Genomic DNA, 21,457 nt, shown 5'->3' on the forward strand with positions numbered 1-21,457 from the left:
TCTTATTCTAGTATGGGCGGTGATTTTTCCCAGTTTATGGAGAATTCCAGACTGGAGTGCCGTCCTCACTGTCTTTATGCTGTCTCTACACTTGCGGAAGGAATTCGTCATTACTAACCGGTCGTCTAGGTAGGGTTACAGATGTATTCCTGTTCTTCTCAAATGTGCTGCAACAGCCACTAAGCACTTTGTGACTAACCTGGCTGCTGATTTTATTCCACATGGTAGCACCCTGAATTGGTAGTGTGTCTTGTCCATTACAAGCGTAGAAACTTCTTGTGTCTGTGGCTCATTGGGGGGTGTACATATAAAAATGTGTCCTTTATATCAATGGTCACAATGTAATCTTCCTGCCGGAGCTGCGGGTCACCTTCTTGTAGCGTTGTCATTTTGAATTTCTCTTTTTGAACAGAGGTCTAGTGTGGGCCACAACTTCTCGTCTGGTTTTGGTAGCAGGAAAAATGCTGAGTCGTCTCCCTTAATGATTTCCTTTAGGGCACTCTATTGCTTTTCACTGTAAAACTTTTGGCAGTTCTCGTTGTAGAAAGTTTGTTTTTTCTCGTTTTGTATACTTCCTTTTCTGTGGATCTCGACTCGCCGGGTGTTATACCAGTTTTATGCAATAAATTTGTTGTATGAATTTCCACCGCTTTGCTCCTGAAGGAAGGCTTCTATTTTCCCTCCCTTTCTGGGCAGCTGTCCTCTGCGGCACTTGATATTACCATTGTTGCCTCGCTATCTGCGCGTGGCTTGTGTATTGTGGCGATTTAAAAGCCCCCTTTTCCCGCCTGTCTTCCTGTGGGTGCGACTCCCCGCTCTGTGAACTGCCAGGCTCCCATCAACTTTGCTTTGTCATTGTCTTTCTTTAATTGCTGCAGTGTCATCATTTGCACTGCCAAAAAGGTGTTCCTGGTTGAAAGGAGTGTTGTTGATATTGGCCTGAACTTTACTTTGAAGCCTGAAACCCGCAGATTTTAGGTAAGTGTTTCAAATGTTCTTCCCTTCTTCCACGAGGGTAGTCACTCTTTTGATCTTGCTCTGGCAGAGATTTCATTATTTCAGCTATCTTCTCCCATTGTTGGTAGGCAGATCTATTAAGCAGGGCTTTCGAATTTGCAATGAACCATTATGTTGCAGCTTCCCTTTTAAATGTCCTCTCCACCATTTTCGTTCTTTAGCACTTGATCTGGGAGATGGTCTGGAGGGATTCGGCACATCTGCTCTTTTCCTGGTGGTGTCCACAATGAGCCTGCTAGCGCATTACCATGGATATAGGCGGGATCATTCGAAGAGTGCTTACATTTCCTTTCAACGCAGGGTGTCAACGACATTCAGGTAGCTGCCTCTTTGAAGGATTCTGTTCCCCGTCTAGGACGCTTGGAAGCATGGGCTAGTACTGGCTCTTACTTTGTGAGGGTAGCAGTCTCCAGCAGAAAGCACGTCTGTGATCTTCTCACCTCCAACTGCACCCCATAATTGTCTGCTGCTCTCTTTACTATTTGACTGTACATGTCTTCTGGAGGCGAAGGCCTAGACTAGTATCCATCTGCTCCCTCCTCAGGAGAGCCAACATTGAATTGAAATCCCTCGATTGCTCCTCGATGCTTTCCGAGCCTATGATGTCTTGGAACAGACCCTGTGACTCTGGGTCCTCTTTCTCATAGAAGATGTCCTGTTCCTCTTTCTCCTGTGGTTCTAGAGGCATTGGGGGTTCTACTTACAGCAGAGTCCTTTTCCTCCTGTGTATATTCCGTCAAAGGTCTTGACAGAATCCGGAAATTTCAGAGGAAGGCATCGAAATCCTACTACTTTTGAAGGATTGTGGCCATGTCAGACTAACAGTCTTTTCTTCCGCTCCACTGCACGTTCTTAAGCATAGTGTAGCCGCTGGTCTCTTTCAGCATCAAGGTCTCAGCGGCCCTTTTAGGTTTCTCTCAACTTGGGTCATCTTTTGAAGCCGGCTTTTTATCCAAGGATTGTCTGCCTGCGGTGTCCTTGGTGTGGAACCCTAGGGGCTCTTTCATCCTCCCTTCGGTCAGTGAAAACTTTAGCACAGAGGCAGCCTTTTGGGCTTTAGAGTCCTCTGTTGTGGATTCGCTCGCACTTTTTTTCTTTAGCACTACCGGTGCCTGCTTTTCCTTGTGCTCCCGCTCAACATCTGAGCCCTCTCTCGACGGTGTTGTCCTCCTCCCTGCTCGACAGTCCAAGGCCCCTCAGCAATGGAGTTTCCTTCTGTCACTGCACGGTGTAGTGTGCCTGCCTGTGCTTCACCCTAGCTTTCAGTATTTTGGGCTTGAACCCTACACAAGCCTGTGTTGTGGTCATGCGATTACACACCTGGTGGTTGTCCTTCTGGGCAAACTTGTGGCAGAAGGGCGTGTAATACTTGTCACCCAGAGCAGAGGCGCTCCCCCTCCCCCCATGCAATCTGCGACCATCTCTCGTCAGATGTCCACGTGCTCCCCTTACTACTCCGGTGTCCTTTGGTGGAAATCGGTGGGTTCTTTTAAACCAAACCCCTCTCTGACTGCTGCAATGTTTCTCCTCTAGAACTCATAATTCCTCTTCAATGGTCTCATTTTATTCTTCTTTCTTACGACTATTGGAGAACCTTCGTCAAGGCTTCCAGACCCAGAGGCAGAAAAAGAATCTGAAGATGGCGACAACACGCAGAGGCTTTCGGGGACAGGCATCGGACGCCAGGAGAAGGTTGGACCAAGCACCAAATGGTGAAGACAGTTTACACCCTGAAAAGAAAAACAAAAAGACTACTACAAGAGGAGAGTTCCAGACCCAATGAGTAGATGGCGGAATAATGCACAGCTTAAGAAATGGGACGGTTACAGCTAGTGTAGATGATAACTCCATGGTACGCAGCTTCCCTGAGGCGTGTCGGGTGAGCTCACAGTACAACTCATGGGGTGTTAATTTTACAGCTAGTGTGATAGTTAACCCCTTGGTACATTGCTTCTCGGAGGCGTGTTTGGAGAAATCACAGTACAACTCATGAGATGGGAAGATTACAGGTAGTGGGAATGTTAACCCCATGATGCACAGATTCCCTGAAGCTTGTCAAGTGAGCTTGCAGCACACAGCTTAAGAGATGGGACGAGTCAGATACTTTGAAAGGTAACCATTGATTACCACCTCTTCAATGCAGGAATATTAGGATACAAGGTTTAGTAACTCTGTAAACCATTAGCTGGGTGTCCATATGAGTGATAAATAAATGACATTCATTAGGTGTCTGTGTGCTGGATAAATATGTTACTCATTCAGATCACACTGCCTGGACTCTCACCCTTCAATCCCTTCCCAGCTCAGATAACACATGGACAGGGAGCAGTGATAAGATTCTTGTTTATTACACATCCAGGTACAATGTTCATATAAGTTAATTCCTTGTGCATACGTATCTATGAACCGTGAGAGACACCCACTGCCATTGCAGTCCACACGCTGGAGTGGAGAGCGAAGTTGGATGCCCACCACCATCTTAAATAAACTAAAATCTCCGACCGTATCCCACAAAGTCCAAATGAGCCCTTACGCGACAAGATGAGTAGAGCACCCCTTTCAGGTCCGGTGCCGCTCCTACATGCCCACAGGTGCTCGCACCAGAACACGCGACTACCTCCGCTTGCCCGGACCGCTCTTGCTCACTTTATTGGTACTGCTACTAGACTTGCTGGAGGACTTGGAAGTGAAGAGCTTGGTCATGAATTCCGACACATCCGGGAGTTCAGGGTTCGAATTCAACATGTTCATCGATTGCTCCATTTCCTAGAAAAAGTAAGAGAAAAATCATTACAATATTGCACAAGAAGCCACGAAAACAGTCCATTAGGAAGGACTAGCTGCTCATCCCACTTAAGGCACCTTGTTAAAGTCAAGCCGTACTCTCCACAGTAAGAGCACCTTCAGTGTCCCTGAGTCACGACTAGTGGGCTCGCCACATCCACATCACACACGTTTCAAGCTTCGATGGACTCTTCCCTTGTTGGGCCCATCTAAGCTGCTCATGCCTTGCCACACAGACCCAACACGTTGCATGTGTGAGTCTTAGACAGTTACTTCACCCTTTTTGTCCCGGGCCACTGAATTTATTCCTATTACACCCACCAACAATCCTGCTGGAGACAGTCCATGCATTCCCTTCCATTATAAATTATTGTAGTGTTACTCCTGAGCCTCTCCCCTTAGTAGTATCTATAAGTAGTAGCTGGGTAACAAAGAGACCCACTGACAGTAGCACAAAAAGCTGCAGAGCTACAAAGAGAAGCACAACTCCAAACACAGGATGCAGCACACTTGTCCACCGAGTAAGAGTCTCCATATTGCATGAATGTTTTTATGGAACACACCGTTGAGTGTCATGGCATTGTTAGGTGGTTGGTGTGTGCTCTCAGGGGTGAGTAGACCGTGTGACTCAACCTGTGTCTTCATTCAAACTCTGACGTCAGTGGCTCCATCTGAACCACTGTCCATGTTTTGTGCTTCGGTCTCTGTACCACTGTCCCTCTTTCGTGCTTCAGTGTCTGTGCCTGTACCACTGTCCCTCTTCCGTGCTTCAGTCCCTGTGTCTGTACCACTGTCCCTCTTTCGTGCTTCGGTCTCTGTACCACTGTCCCTGGACAGTGGTACAGGCACAGAGACCGAAGCATTAAAGAGGGACGTGGTACAGAGACCGAAGCACAAAGGAGGGACAGTGGTACAGGCACAGAGTCTGAAGCACAAAAGGAGGGACAGTGGTACATTTTGTGCTTCGGTCTCTGTACCACTGTCCCTCTTTCGTGCTTTGGTCTGTGTACCACTGTCCCCCCCCCCCATTTGTGATTTGGACTCTGTGCCTGTACCACTGTCCCTACTTTGTGCTTCGGTCCCTGTGCCTGTACCACTGTCCCTCCTTTGTGCTTCGGTCCCTGTGCCTGTACCACTGTCTCTTTCGTGTTTCGGTCTCTGTGCCTATACCTCTGTTCCTCTTTCGTGCTTCGGTTTCTATGCCTATACCACTGTCCCTATTTCGTGCTTCAGTCTCTGTGCCGATACCACTTTCCCTCTTTTGTACTTCGGTCTCTGTGCCTATACCACTGTCCCTCTTTCGTGCTTCGGTGTCTGTGCCTGTACCACTGTCCCTCTTCCGTGCTTCAGTCCCTGTGTCTGTACCACTGTCCCTGTTTCGTGCTTCGGTCTCTGTACCACTGTCCCTCTTTCATGCTTTGGTCTGTGTACCACTGTCCCCCCCCCCCCCCCATTTGTGATTTGGACTCTGTGCCTGTACCACTGTCCCTCCTTTGTGCTTCGGTCCCTGTGTCTGTACCACGGTCTCTTTCGTGCTTCGGTCTCTGTGCCTATACCTCTGTTCCTCTTTCGTGCTTCGGTTTCTATGCCTATACCACTGTCCCTATTTCGTGCTTCAGTCTCTGTGCCGATACCACTTTCCCTCTTTTGTACTTCGGTCTCTGTGCCTATACCACTGTCCCTCTTTTGTGCTTCGGTCTCTGTACCACTGTCCCTCTTTCGTGCTTCGGTGTCTGTGCCTGTACCACTGTCCCTCTTCCGTGCTTCAGTCCCTGTGTCTGTACCACTGTCCCTCTTTCGTGCTTCGGTCTCTGTACCACTGTCCCTCTTTCGTGCTTCGGTGTCTGTGCCTGTACCACTGTCCCTCCTTTGTGCTTCGGTCCCTGTGCCTGTACCACTGTCTCTTTCGTGCTTCGGTCTCTGTGCCTATACCTCTGTTCCTCTTTCGTGCTTCAGTTTCTATGCCTATACCACTGTCCCTATTTCGTGCTTCAGTCTCTGTGCCGATACCACTTTCCCTCTTTTGTACTTCGGTCTCTGTGCCTATACCACTGTCCCTCTTTCGTGCTTCGGTCTCTGTACCACTGTCCCTCTTTCGTGCTTCGGTGTCTGTGCCTGTACCACTGTGCCTCTTCCGAGCTTCAGTCCCTGTGTCTGTACCACTGTCCCTCTTTTGTGCTTCGGTCTCTGTACCACTGTCCCTCTTTCGTGCTTCGGTCTCTGTACCACTGTCCCTCTTTCGTGCTTCGGTCCACATCTGCTCAATTAGCCGGAGGAGATGCAACTGCAGCCTCGCGGACTCCTAATGAGCGCTAGGTGCACCTCCCCGGGGCCAATCCAGGCACTTCTCTCAAACTAACATAGCAGCAAGGGAGCAGCACCTGGATTGGTTCAGGATACACCGCTGGGACTCCCCTCCAGTGGTCGGAACATGCCCAATCACTGTACGACTTCTTATAAAGCCATGCAGTGACTGGCCCTTTCTGTCCCTTGCTTTCTTCCCGCTTTGCGATTGTGCACAATGTTGGAGACGAGACTGGGGGGATTGGTAATCTTTCTGATGCCATAACTTTCTTGTGGAGAGCGAGGAGCACAGCCATAGGAAGGAGTCTGTAGAATCTGGCGAGCTCTCCTTCATGTGGCCCTTCGCTGCAGCATAAGTGTACCTTTAGATTTTTTCGGTCTGCCACATCAATGTGGTTTGCCAGTCATAACATTTGACTGACTGAAACCCTATGCGAACAGGGAGGAATGGAAAAATAAAGCAGTGTAAAACGCTATGTATATCTTGCAAACGGATTAGCCATGTGACATTAAATAAGTAACTTTGTTAAGTGCCAGCAACACATCTAACTCTTTAGAACAATTATAATATTTTATCTACTGCGCCTTCATAACCTCTATATTTGTTGTTAAGTAACATGAAAAGTATACTGTAAAATTAACTAATTGACCCTGGTTTTAATAAATTCCCTGGGTAGGAAGATGAAGGACAATTGCCGACCCTCCAAGACGAACACCGAGGAAGAGAGTTGGATCATTGGCTTTGCTCATTTATAACAATATGAGGCAGGTATTACGCCTCACCACTTTCAAAGTTCACCAGCCACCACTGAAATGGATATCATAATTATACCCAATTAAATCTTAAAGCTAACGAAGACAGGTGCAGCTACATTCACATGTCGGTATGCTCCTTCTAAAGGCAAGAGGAGGGGAGTAAACAGTGCCTATACCTACCTGGGGTCGACGAGGCACGGCTTTGGCTCTAGCTCTTTGTTCATCTTGAAGCCAGAGTAAGTGAGAAGGACATTAAATTGCTATGCTCGCGAACAAAGTTCACTCTTCTAGCTGCCCAAAGAGGGAAGTTCCTTTTTCTTGAACTCAGAAATAATGCTCCTATTACTTGTAAACTGTCCGGTTTCTCCCTTCTAACCTCTGAGAGGGTAAATGACCCACTATTCTCTATCAAATCAGGCTCCCCTCCCTCTGTACTTCATATGGCTTCAGACAGGGTCAGCACCCTTTTGGCCCCACTCCTGAATAACATTCTTAAGTCAGGTATCTTTCCCACTTCTTGTAAGAAAGCTTGTACATGGCCCATCTTAAAAAAGACCCTCACTAGATCCATCTGAAGTCAAAAATTATAGACCTATATCTTGCTTACCCCTCACGGCTAAAATTCTAGAAAAATCTATTATTCACAAGCTGGCATGCTACCTCGCATCCAATGACCTCCTAGACACCACCCAACATGGCTTCAGACCACTTCACAGAATCAGCCTTATTCAAGGCCACCAAGGAGATACGCGAACAGCTGGAAAGTAGGGGGGAGGGCCGTCCTCATCCTACTGGACCACAGCAGCGTCTGATCCTGTTAACCATCGGGTACCAACGCAGAGGCTGAAGTTAGTCTGAATTGAGGGGACGGCTCAAACCCTGCTCACATCCTTTCTTAGCTCTAGGGAACAGAGGTTGTGCTGGGGTAACCTTACATCGGAGGCCTTTTCACTCCCTTGTGGAGTTCCTCAAGGCTCAGCACCCTAACCGACCCTGTCCAACATCTACATCACTCCTCTGGTAAGCTGATCAAAGCACATGGGTTCTCGTTGACGTCACTCAGATAGTCTTATCTATAGATTCTAAGGCAGAAATAGTGGCTAGGATGTTTCACATCCGTCTGAAGCACATTATTGGGTGGATGCATCAGAATTATCCTACATTGAACACAGATAAAATGGAGGTGGTGGAGCTCGGAAAGGGACCATCACTCTGGAATCATTTGTGGGGCCGGCAGAGGCAGAACATTGTCCTGACCCCACAGAAAAGGTCAGAAGCTTAGGAGTCCAGTTTGATGATCAGCTTCATTTTGCAGGTCAGAACAATCTCCTGACCTCCTCGTGCTTCTTCCTCCTAAAGATCCTGGGGGGGGTTGGGGAGAGAAGTCTCTCCCATCGGGCAGCCAAGCTCTGGAATACGCTGCCAGTTGTAACTAGGTTACAACCAAATAGACTCCTGTTTAGGAAGATGCTTAAGACCTGGCTATTCCTGGCCAAGAAAGAATGAAATACTTCCTTTTCTGAAAAAGCTTCTCGCTACTCGTCACAGTTAGCGCCAAGACGACTCGGCATTTTCGCGCTTTACAAATGTCTTACATACTTGCCTTCGATTGAGAACTAGAATTAGAAGGAAAGTTTCTTTCCCCACTGTGGGATATTCACCAAAGTTCATGGATAGTAAACAGATCAGCAAACTCTCATCCCGGCGCTAGGAGAGTAAAGCAAAGGAGCCCATGAGAGATTCTCGTGTGGGTTTATGTCCGGCACAAAGGAGGTCCAAAGGATTTGTAATACAACATGAAGATCGTACAGAGGAGAGGAGCTCCTTCTGTATCGCTACAAATCCTTCACTAAAACCCTCACTAACTAGTAAATCACTGTGGTCAGTAGAACAGTTAACAAAAGCATGTGGGTTGGGCTTTTCCTGTATGATGCAATGGAGGCTGCGTGCTTAAAGTGACCTGAAGGCAAGACTTACGGCAATGCCATTTCTTCTTCACACTTCGATGGAACAGAGGCAGAATATCATGAAGGGAGAAACTCTGAAGGCGGTCTCTTCGATAGTTAGTGAAAGCACACACTGTTCTGCTAGAAGCTGGAGTGTCCGCTCCAAAGTAATTCAGGAAGCAGAAAGTTCAATGATGAAACTTTTGCGTGGAAGATCTTCCCTACAGTTCCTGTGCGGATGTTCTAATAGGGAAAGCACATCCATATATGAGTCGGCAATTGCCGGTCTATTCCAAAGTAAGCAATATTGCCTGGGATACTTGCGCTATACAATCACTTTTGATCTTTGAGGAACCGAAGGGAAAACAATTAATATGTCCCTAACCAATCAGGGTATGGCCACCAAGACTGGCACTCGATGCAGAGTTTAGAAAGTGGACAGGTTCTATCACTGCAATTGGTTCTATTTTGGGTTTACCCCAAAGGTCAATTAGCCGACGTCATCATCGAGGAAGTATCCCTCTCCCCCAAAAGGTGAGCTGGTGTTCCTGTAGCGGAGAGCACGTGTTTACATCGGAAGGGTTACGGACCTCATACTTCCTTTAGTATTCAATTGTGCAACCATAACAGTGTCCGCTTGTAAGGAAATGCCTATTTTGTATAGTTACTCCCCTGTTAATCAACTGATGATGCTGGTTTTTTGACTGGCTATACCCAATTGGAAACTACTAACTTACCTGTAAGTCACAAGTGAATGGTACCCTCGTACCCTGGGCATGCAAGATAAAGGGTTACCCCCGGGCACGCAGCACTGATTGTGCCAACGAGGAGGTGGCCCAAGTAAAACAAGTGCCCCAGTCCGCCACTGCAGACTGGTAGAGCAGTCGGTCACTGCTAGCCCGACCAATAGCAAAGCCACCTCTTCCCCTGAACATGTGTGTAAACCACCCCTCTGGCAGGGTTACTGAGCCCTAAAAGCCAGGGTGCGACTCATAACAAAGGCAAGACATATACATTACATGTCCTGAAAGTAAAACATGTAAAACAACTATTTTGTACTGTGAAAGGCGTGGTCGCCCGAGTGGCGAGTACAGGATTACACACTGACCCTTCAGGTGTGCTAACTCCTGAAAGGTGCGACCAAAGTGGGTACTCCAAGGTATCAAACAACTTGTTACATTAAGCCCGACATGTAACTCAATTCGAAATTAATGTAACTTGTTTCAGTGTGCAGCTTTTGAAAAACTGTCACTTTCCTGCCTTTAAAACTCATGTGCCTTCCCAGGAACACATGGAGCCTGCTCCATTAGATAGATTTCGGTCCTCCTGGAGAGACGTGCTAATGACTCTCAGGAGGGGGAACAATAAGGGGTTGCAGGCCAGTGAGGTCTCACCTCTTTCCCGCAGGAAGCCACTTAGGTGTTAACCCCAGAAAGCAGTCTTCAAAGGTGAAGCTGCTTTTGGAGGGTAGATGCGAGTCACAAGGGGGAGGGCTTTCCCATTGTTGAGGCTGGCACAGGAGGAAGAGAGGGGAAACCAGTTGCCAAACTGGATTCCCCTGGGGCATGTAGCCCTGAGGTAGTCACACCCTGGAAGTGGGCTAGTGAGGTCTGTACACAAGGAGAGGGGGATCACACCACCTCTGGAGTAGGCAGAATTGTGCATCCTGAGATAGCCAGATGCCACACTCCACAGGAAGTGGTCTCCAAGTGGGAGGAAACCTGGTAGCCCTTTGACTACCAACCGCATCCCTCCCTGGGGGACAATTCCAATCATAAAGGTGGCACCCTTGGCACTCAGACTTCAGATCTCGACAGATTGGAAGAAGGACCAAAGAGGGACTGTGCCTGCTGCACCAAGGGACCAGCAAAGAGATGCCGCACCGACGAGGATTGACTGCACCTGCTGCACCTAGGGGTTAGCGGAGAGAGGGACTGTACCTGCTGCACCAAGGGACCAGCAAAGAGATGCCGCACCGACGAGGATTGACTGCACCTGCTGCACCTAGGGGTTAGCGAAGAGAGGGACTGCCCTGCGTCACCAAGGGAGCAGCAAAGAGATGCTGCACAGACGAGGATTGACTGCACCTGCTGCACCTAGGGGTTAGTGACGATAGGGACTGTACCTGCCATGTCCTGCTATGGGAGAAGCTGAAGTCAGAGCCCAGTCAAGAGAACTCCAAGGGCCGGCCAACTGACCAGTTCGCAGCACAGATACACAACAGCTGAAGAAACCTGCTGGGGCAACTTGGTAGCCAAAGTCTTCAAGCTTCTACCACCACCACTGTGCAGCACCTAGAACCAAGAACCGACACACAGCTGCACGCAAGTTTGCTGAGCCATGGAGTCCTGTCAGAGTTGCTGGGACCCTCAGAAGGAAAGTTATCGACCTGGGAAGGAATGGCCGTGACTGCGACAATAAGCGGCTGGTGGTCAGGCGGCGACAGGACTTTGGCCAAACCGGAAAGGAATTTGTGGGACGTCAGGGCTGCAATCAGGACCCCCTCCCCCTCTACATGGACCAAGAATCCCTGCGGGAAGACCCTGCGGGCTGCATCAGATCCACTGCATCCTTACAGCATCTTCAGCATTCTTCATCCCTTGCATTTGCAGCGTTCCCTAGGACTCCACGAGCTGGAACTGTTGGAGGACGGCGTCCACTCTGAAGGGAACTGTTCTTGAGGACCTTGCCTCAGCAGGCTCCTTCAGCGGTTGTGTTCCTGAGCTGCGAGCAGGAAGCCAGTCAGCTGGCCCCTGGTGCTCTCGTGGTTTGACTGGGCTCTTCAAGGGGACTTCTCCTTGTGCAGGAAAAGGCAGGCACAGCCTCTCTGTTCGCTAGCCACCCGGTGCAGCCTCTTTGCTGGTCCCTCAGTGCAGCAGGGCAGTCCCTCCTAGTCAGTCGAGATCGGAGTTCTGGGTGCCAGGGGTGCCCTATTTATCTACAGAAACTGTCCTCAGGTTGGGATGAGGTTAGTAGCAAATGGACTACCGGGTTCTCTCCCTTGTGAGGACTACTTCCTGGGATGTGAGGCATTTGGCTATCCCAGGATGCATCATTCTGCCCCCTCCCCAAGATGGCAAAACTCTTTTCTTGACAGATCTCCTTAGCCCACTGCTAGAGGACTGGCTACCAAGGGTCTACACGCGCTGGAAAAAACGGTTTGACAACTGGCCTCTCTTCTCCTGTCCCAAGTGCCAGAATGTCTACCTCAACAATAGAGCAGCCCTTCCCAAGTGCCAGAATGTCTACCTGAACAATGGAGCAGCCCTTCCCCAAGTGCCAGAATGTCAAACAATAGAGCAGCCCTTCCCAAGTGCCAGAATGTCTACCTGAACAATAGAGCAGCCCTTCCCAAGTGCCAGAATGTCTACCTGAACAATGGAGCAGCCCTTCCCAAGTGCCAGAATGTCTACCTGAACAATAGAGCAGCCCTTCCCAAGTGTTCTCCATTGCCTTTCAGTGGCTACTTCACCTTTGAATCTCACCTTTTGGCTATTCCTGCATGGGGGAGGGAACACATCCTCGGAAGACTGGCCTCTATTGTGTCCTTTCCTATGAGTCGTTAGCACATCTCCCCAGGAGGGCTGAAAGCCGCCTGCAGGACAAGCCCCGTGTACATCAGTAAACGGGCACTGGAAACTGATCAGCTTTAGTGGCAACTACTAAAGTAGCACTTTGCTCATAAGTGAAATTAAATTTGATTTAACTGCTATATCGGATTTAATTCACTGATTCTTTTGAAACTAAATAGTACCAATCTTAGTAGTCCCATTCAGAAGTTAGCAGGGCTGGGGTGCCAGCCTGTAACTCTACTTGCCAATGGGGCTACTAGCCTTTCCAGAGTAAAAAGGACAATTTAGGGTTTTTACTGCTGGAGCATGTAGGATTACATGTTCCACCTTTAAACACACAGCACCCTGCCTTGAGGCTCGTTAGGTCTGCCATAGGGGTGACGTACGTACATATATTAACAAGCATTGGCATAGCCAATAGGTCTCACCTTTGGGACCTTAAAAGTGTTAAGTAATGCAGCACAATATCCTTGGTGCAACAACATCAAGTGTTGCATGGCTAAACACTTATAAGGTCCCAAAGGCGAGACCTATATGGCCAATGCTTGTTCTTTCTACCTATCGAGAAACATTCCTGAAGCATTGTTTGAGGAATGAGCTTTTGAGATATTTTTGACAAAAGCGGCCTTGACATAGTCCTTTTAAGTCGTGCCAAAGCCTGACCAGACAGCACTGGGTGCAAGGCTCCTGGCTGAGGACGTAACTGTTGCCGTGGCATTTTAGGAATACATTGCACAGATTTTCAAGGCAGGATTACGTTGGTTTCTTTGCGCAATTTTGCACCAACGTTTGACGATTACATGCCACGCACTGGTTGGACAGTTTCATTTCACTGAATTTAGGACTAACTGACAGGTGCAAAATGTAGTCTTTTCAATGACTACTCAGTGCAAATCATCGCCACTCGAGCATGGCACCAGTGCAATCACCGTAGTCTAGGAATGAGGGTGCAAAGTCGCATCATCACGAGTGTTTTTTTGTAATACAGTCCCAGGAAATGTTTGTTGTTTTAGCACGTTCATGCTGCCACAATATTTAGAAATGTTTGTAGATGGGGCAGCCAGCCCACCTATGATGTAATTCTCTCATTGAACAGTAAAAACATGTTTTATGTGGAAATAATTTTTTGACTCGCTAGCAAATTCCGTATTCAGATCCCTGGCTCTTGGAGCGGGCCAGTATATTTTAGTAAACAAGTCTTCCAATTACGGAACTGTTCACAAAACACGAGTCGGCATCGACCCGCACTCGGGGGATGGTGCCAGACGAGAAGCGGGAGACCTGCGTTACTTGGCACAGTTGCTCACCGTGGACATAAAAACAAGACTCATGGTTGACTAATCTCTGGCAGGAGCGCCCCTTCCGGCACCAGTTAATCTGCTGTATAGAGAGGCTGAGCGAAAGACTGACCGTTGTTTATCAGAGTCGAACTACTGTCTCAGGCTGAGAAGCAAGGAGGAAAAAAAAAACTACCGCCCTCGACACCTCGCGGAGCTGTTGGTGACTGCTTCATCCGGTTTGGATGGCTGGCACAGACTGCTGGGTTTTTTTCAGGTCTGCAGTGCCACATTGGTTTGCGGCAGCGAATTTGCCAAACTGTGCAGGGGGAAAGGAAATGCATGCTCACCATCCTCACACGGCTCTGATTAATTACGTTAAAGTGAATGTGACGTAAGAAATGTATGGCACAGAAACCCAGCAATGTCTTCCTTCACATCCTGTATTCCGTGTTCACGAAACAACCATTGGCAAAATGGAGAGGATTGAGAGCAAGACCCCAAAAATATTTGCAGGGATATGTATAGATGAAGGGAGGAGAGAGAAAAGCAAAGCGAGATAAAGAGTGAAACGGGGGGTAGGACGAAGGGGGCAGAGGGCGAAGGAACAAGGGAGGAAGAATATACAAGGTTTAGTACAAGAGGCGAGCTCGGGAGATGGAAGAGCAGAGAGCCAACAGAGCGCGAGAAGGAGGAAAAGAGATTATAACAAGCATTGTACGCGCGGCCTTGAAAGTGATCGCGCGCTGTAAGGTTGCCAGCGAGCAATGCGCGGAAAGCCAGATGGTGCCTATGCGCATAACTGTGTGCGTAACTGCACGCTCTAGGCCACACAAAAAGAGTGTGGTTAGATTTTTGAAGCCCACTAACTAAAAGTCTCGCCAGAGCAGCACATGTGCTGGCTCAGGCGAGACCTAAAAAGGGAGGTTTGGGCTTTACCATTACCTTAAATGGCAAAGTTGAGTTAGCAGTTTAAAACTGCCCTTCCAGTCCGCAGTGGCAGACTGGGAGCCATGTTTTACCTGTCCTCATTCACGGTGGCACAACAATTGCTGCAATCCCCGGGGGAGAGTAACTTACAGGTCCTGGTCAGCAGGGATCGGGGGCATTTCAGAGCCATTACACCAGTACCTACTAATCAAAATTGAGGGTAAACCTGCAAAAAGCCTGTTTCCTTACACTTAAGACATGTCATCGATTCTGACTGGCCGAAAATAACTCCTTAGCCGCTTGAGTTTGGCAGGAAATAACCAGAACCCAAGGTCTGCATTTAGTCATTTACTAGAAGTCTCTACAAGCTGCAAACCTATGGAATCTACAGGTGTCAAGTGAATTTTTAAAACATCTCAACCGTTTGAGCAAACCCCTCTCTGTGGAAGACAAAGCAGCCTTGGAGAAGATGACCACACCTGGTAAGTTATTAACTCATACAGGTCACTAAAACCCCAGCCCAATTTCGATCATGGCTATTCACACCACAGGTATCTTGCATTTACAAGACTCTGCATAGGGGTCCAACTAACTCTGGATTCGGCCTCCCTGTGGTTAACAACAGTAGGAGTAGAAGGACGCAGGCTCTGCTGCAAGGGAAGAGAGTCCATGATGCACAACATGAACGAGGAAAGCTGCTGGGGGGGAGGGGGGGGGGGGGGGTTACATTCAAGCCAAATTATGAACTTGCAGACAATCCCTCATTTTAAGGCTTAACCCGGATCACACCTGATTGAACACAGGTAGTAAAATGTGTATCATATTTGAAGCAAGAATAAAGGCTCATATGAGGCAGTGCAATCTCTCCCTCTGGAGGAGACATCTTCCTTACCCAATGGCCGAGCACAGCCATTTTAGCTACTTCTGCACACAGTGTAGGTCACTCCTAGAGTACCGCTCACAGATGGACACAGGGGCCCACTATTTTACAGAGCCGGTACTTGACAGTTGAGCACTATGGGTGACTCAATCCGCTCCTTGCAGGTCTTTGGTATTGGCGCACTTTATGACATTGACGCATAGAATTTATATAATGCAGATCTGAGGAATTAGAAAGTATTGCTTATTTTATGTCTTTTTAGTAATGCAAACATGTGTAATAAACCTGCTATTTTAAAATACTCTCTATTTTCTTTGCAAGTGTAATGGTTTTAATTTACTATGCACTTTAGTAATAAACTTGAATTTGAGCACAATGAGTGCATGAGAGCAGGCCAGGTGCTTCTAGGAAGCCGGGTACTGATAGGAGAATGTCAAGTTCATGATAGCATAATTAAACTAAAAACAATTTAGTAAAACGTACAAACTATTGATCAAAGAGATCTTTAAATGGTCTCAAAGAAGAAGGGACCTGCCGCAAGTTGTACAAACAAAAAAAAAAAAACAGCCTGACACTTCAAGCAGACAATCTGTGTAATGGCTTCACAAATGCAGACCTGAAGTAATGAGATTTCAGATTAATACTCACAATCAGTTATTTAAACCTGAAATAAACAGAAGCACTGTTTACTAAGCAAGACACAAGTGAATCTGTTACTACCAACGCATGGCTGGATACCTCAGTGAAAGTCTGGAATTACTCAAAACCAGCAAATGAAGATATTGTACTGTAGTGCCTTTGAAAGGGTCTTTAGCCAAGAAGAATCGTGCGTTCATAGCAGACCCTTTGGGCGTAGAAGGAGCTTCTACAATACTGTTCACTAAGACATTGAGGACTCACCCGTCTCATCTCAGGGTCACTGGTGTTCACCACTTTAGGCAGCAGCACGAAGATGAGCAGCGGAAGCACCATCATCATAACCTGCCGGGAGAGAAGAAGAGTGATTCCAGGCGTCGCACAGGCGCCACACCTTTCATTCTACGGAGATCATACAACATCCAGGATAAAGAGAACCACAACTACAGCCCCAAAGAGGAGAGACAGGGAGAGGCTTCTGGAGGCTGCTCAGGCAGCAGGGAGCACGCTGGAAACAGCAGCATGCGCAGGGCAGACAAAGCAATCGGCTGCGAGCCGGGATACAACAGCACCACGTGACAGGGAGAGGACAGGTAAAACAAAGGGTTCAGTTGGGAGTCTGGGATACAACACCACCATGTAATATGGAAAGGGCAGGCAGAACAAAGGATTATGATACCACACCGCCATACAATATGCGGAGGACAGGTAGAACAAAAGATTCAGTTGGGATACAACACAGCTATGTAATATGTGCAGGACACACAAAACATAGGATTCAGCTGAGATACAACACAGCCATGTAATATGTGCAGGACAAGCAGAACAAAGGATTCAGCTGCAAATCAAGGATACAACACAACCATGTAATATGCGCATGACAGGCAAAACAAAGGATTCAGATGGGATACAACACAGCCATGTGATATGTGCAGGACAGACAAAACATAGGATTTAGCTGGGATACAACACAGCCATGTCATAAGGGCAGGACAAGCAGAACAAAGGATTCAGCTGCAAATCAAGGATACAACACAAACATGTAATATGCGCATGACAGGCAAAACAAAGGATTCAAATACAAGACAGCCATTTAATAAGGTCAGGACAAGCAGAAGAATGGATTCAACTGCAATCTTGAATCCAACACAACCATCAACAATCCGTTCAGGCAAAAGAAAGGATTCAATTTAAATGTAACTTTATTCGGTCATATGACCATTAAAGTACATAGTAATAAGTACATTAAAACATATTAAAAAAATGATATTCATATTAGAAAGGATTCATGTAACATGGGCAGGAGAGGCAGAACCTACGGCTCAAGCTGTGGGTAGATCCCGTTATCAGCAGCTAGGCTGTGGTTGCGATATGGCTTGTAGTTGTGATTTAATTTAGACATTCGGAATTCAAGAGCAGGAGGCTTGAGGCCAACGCAAAGGATCCCACAGGTTACCGTCTCTTCTAGAGGCAGGCCACGTGAGGCTCAAAGGGTCCCACATTGTGCCACTCTTTCTTGTCCTGGACTACTCTTGCTACTTTGATTTACCACCAGTAGGGGCTGAAAAACACTTCTTCTAGAGTCTTTGTCCACATGTTAGCAATAACTGAGGCATGGCAATACCAATGACAGGACGAGGTGAACTAAAATCCTAACACTGTTGTGACTTTGGTAAACCTATGAATAAAGGGGGCGAGCGCTCCTTGTCACTTCACTCACCTGGAGTGATCAAGAGTGTAGGACCAAAGAGGATTTTTAGGTTCTTTTAGTCTGGGAACTGGGTCATAGCATGGGGCAGCTGTGAAGGGGGTTGGCATGGATTTAGTTTACACAGGGGAATAATCTCTGTTTAGAAAGGAGAGGCCGCTTTCCCTCATCCATTCCAATTCGTTGGTGTGACAGGTTGCAGAGCCTTCCTCAATGGATCATGGCCTGTGCAACAACTGTGCGGGTCTGACTTGGCATATTTAACTCATCAATAACATCCAGAAGAGGGTTTAAGTATGCATTCTTAGAAGACCCTGCACAGTATTTTGTGGGCTGCCAAAGTAAACGGATCCAGTCTTGCAGTGTACAATGTAGGAATACATTAATCTATCCCAGCGCAAGGACTGCAACACATGTGGTCTTTAGGGCAATGGAGTCAGGCACAGTAACAGCTGAACTAATGTAAGGTGCTTTGATCGACAGGCACCACTTTTGATACCCAATCGAAGATATGAGACAAGAGTTGCGGCATAAACCTCGTCCAGAGAAGCCGGTCTCTTAGTCACCATACTTAGTATGACATACCAGAAATCAAGAAGTGTCAGTTTGGCCCCATTAACGGGTTTACATACAGACTGGCTAGGACAAACAGCTGGTTTGTTTTTGTCCAAACCTTAGTTGTGTGGCTACAAAATTATTAAAAATCTTATAAGACAGATCATCTGGAAATGAATTAAAAATTTGGAAAATAAAGTGAGCATATTCCTGGAGATCACCCCTTCCTAAAGAAGAGGTTTAAGAGACTGCTAACAGGGAGGCTAAAGTCATAGTGAAGCCTTTAAGCTGCCACGCCGGTGCAGGGCCAAGGGAGGCCATAATCGCCTCAGGGGATTTAGAGCGCAAGTTCTGAAAGAGAAAAATGTTTGAGATCCTGAAAGTGATTGACGTTTATCAGCCACAACAATCTTTTGCTAATTTTCTCCAATATAAAAATCAATAAATAAGGTTCTGGAGTTCTTTCAGAGACGTTGAGTGGATGTGAAGACTGAGTAAGATTCAGAGCAGATGAGGGAATACTACAAGTTCTAAACCGAATCTTTGCTTTTTTCGATCCTTTTGCTACAGTGGCCCCATATGTAATTATTACATTTCATGATATAGCTGGTAACCCCTCACTCTAGTGACATTTATGAAAGTTTAATATATAATGGGATTATACATGATCGGTGACACTTCATACACATACAAATATTTTTATATTGGAGAAAATTAGCAAAAGATTGTTGTGGCTGATAAACGTCAATCACTTTCAGGATCTCAAACATTTTTCTCTTTCAGAACTTGCGCTCTAAATCCCCTGAGGCGATTATGGCCTCCCTTGGCCCTGCACCGGCGTGGCAGCTTAAAGGCTTCACTATGACTTTAGCCTCCCTGTTAGCAGTCTCTTAAACCTCTTCTTTAGGAAGGGGTGATCTCCAGGAATATGCTCACTTTATTTTCCAAATTTTTAATTCATTTGACTTACAAATATAAATTCTCCGTGAGCATGGGGAATTAGCATATGGCGTTGTACCAATGGAAAAGCTATTTGAATATGTAATGATATTTCAGATGTATAGATGGATATTGCCTTCCTGTTACACTGCTGAAAATTCTGCCAGAGTTTTCAATTTGTATGTGTATAATTATGTAAACGATGGGATTGTTGCCCAGACAGGTATGAACAGCACATAATGGTTGAGATTTATGCTCCGGGGGTGTGGTTGTTGCCTGTGGGAGAAGTGTCTGTGCTACCTACTACAGTGAAATTCAGTTTAGAGGAGGACATCCGTCTCCATATTCACACACCAGTCTAAGATGGTGCGCACACAGCGCTTCTCATGGTAGGTCAGATCAACGCAGTTTGGTCTCTATTCCGTGTTAATGATTCTCGAATTAATGACGTCGTAGTAAGACGCGATTCCTGACAATTTCTGACTCTCCGCAGCGAAGTTCAGCCATATCCCTATACCAGAAAGAAGTTTACTTCTACACGTTTAGATGTTTATCTACATCAGAATGAGGATTCAATGTTTAAATTTCGGATCCCACCTCTTCATACTTTAGGACACGGTGGGGAACAGGAGAATACTGCGTATTAGGCAGTAAATACTCTTATAACCGGGAGCGTGGTTTTGATTGACCCTACAGAAGGGAAATAGAATTGAAGAACACCATGGATGGACCGGGACGGAATTACAACCGGCCGCCAGGTATATATTCAGTATTAAATATTGGGCCGGTTGGCCCCTTAATACGCATTCGTATTGGATTACTGAAATTGCAATGGTCCTTTTTCCAGATCAAAGTTCACTCGGAAGAGATTGACTGGTCTGAGGCTCTCTTTCGGCACACTAGCTCTAATCATTCTTGCGGTTATTACTGACTCTTACTGTAGAGTTCGCTTAGGGTTGGTAAAGAAACAAATAATGGAGGACAACACGGTTCCCAGGTGTAGCTAATCCTTAGGACTTTCCACCAATGATATGGTGTATGATGATATAAGTAATGGATCTGTGGAATAACCCATGTGAAAATATGTAGCATTAGAAATACTGCTGACTTTGCATTGGCCTCCACTGAAGTGTCACCGATCATGTATAATCCCATTATATATTAAACTTTCATAAATGTCACTAGAGTGAGGGGTTACCAGCTATATCATGAAATGTAATAATTACATATGGGGCCATTAGCTGTGTGTTTGTTTTTTTTTAGCCCTGGCGAAGTCGCAAGATTATCCCATTCAACGACGAAACATGCGTTTGCTCTGTGACTAAGAATAAAAGATCTTCCTATATAGTGAATGCCATGCTTTGTGTTCATGTCTATTCATTATATTATATTTTTTTTCGCTCACATACCGGAAGGAGACTCCCCTTTGCACTCGTTTTCAGCACGTATCATGGTGCTGAGTTGATGGCTTTATCTGCTTTGGGCCACCTTAATTGCATGTAACGAGGCGGTTTACTAATTTTCTGATACACTGTGGAATTCCAGCATCTGATACTAGGATATAGCTGTTACAATTTTTGTATACCATATACAGAGTGATCCATCCGTCCCATTTCCAGTTTTATGATTATACACTGATCATCTACATTTGCCAAAGATACAATGGCTCCATATATATGATGACTTCGCATATGCCCTGAAGAAGTCCAAGGTATTGGACGAAACGCGTTGGCTGGTCTACTCTACATGTTGCACGATATGTTCAAATCAAACTGTGATTAAATAAAAAAGAGGATTTGAAGAACAACTTTGGACACAGACCTTGCAATTTGTTAAGATTGTTCAGGTGGTGGTGCACCGATTGCTCTTTCATGTTAAACATATACAGAAAGATATTTAACTCAAACCAGTGTTCCAGGAGTTAAATGATAGCCGTGAAAGGACAGCACTGTGCACAGGCTTTGCTACTTGTAGCACAACTGTCAAAGTGGAAAATCATTGTAACTTGGAGTCCACAAAGGAATCATTGGTGTTTCTTCATTGGCTCTACTATTGCGATAACGGAATATGACCGTTGTACTGTTGTGATAAATGAATTGGCGTTTACTAGTGCACATGTTCGAAGTTATCTAGAATGGGACCACGCTGGTATT

General features: G+C 46.5%; 1 protein-coding gene across 1 annotated transcript in view; it reads right to left on the reverse strand.

The window, feature by feature from the left end:
• Positions 1–3,343: 3,343 nt before the first annotated feature.
• EMC7 (ER membrane protein complex subunit 7) overlaps positions 3,344–21,457 on the reverse strand; it is a 71,668-nt gene continuing 53,554 nt past the window's right edge. Inside the window, exons 4-5 of the mRNA XM_085627469.1 lie at positions 16,367–16,447; positions 3,344–3,783 (exon numbers count right to left, since the gene is read on the reverse strand). Coding sequence (XP_085483595.1) covers positions 3,631–3,783; positions 16,367–16,447 — 234 coding nt within the window. The 3' untranslated portion in view covers positions 3,344–3,630. The remainder of the gene's footprint in view (positions 3,784–16,366; positions 16,448–21,457) is intronic.

Source organism: Triturus cristatus, chromosome 9 (genome assembly GCF_964204655.1).
Source record: "Triturus cristatus chromosome 9, aTriCri1.1, whole genome shotgun sequence".
NCBI classification, from domain to species: domain Eukaryota; kingdom Metazoa; phylum Chordata; class Amphibia; order Caudata; family Salamandridae; genus Triturus; species Triturus cristatus.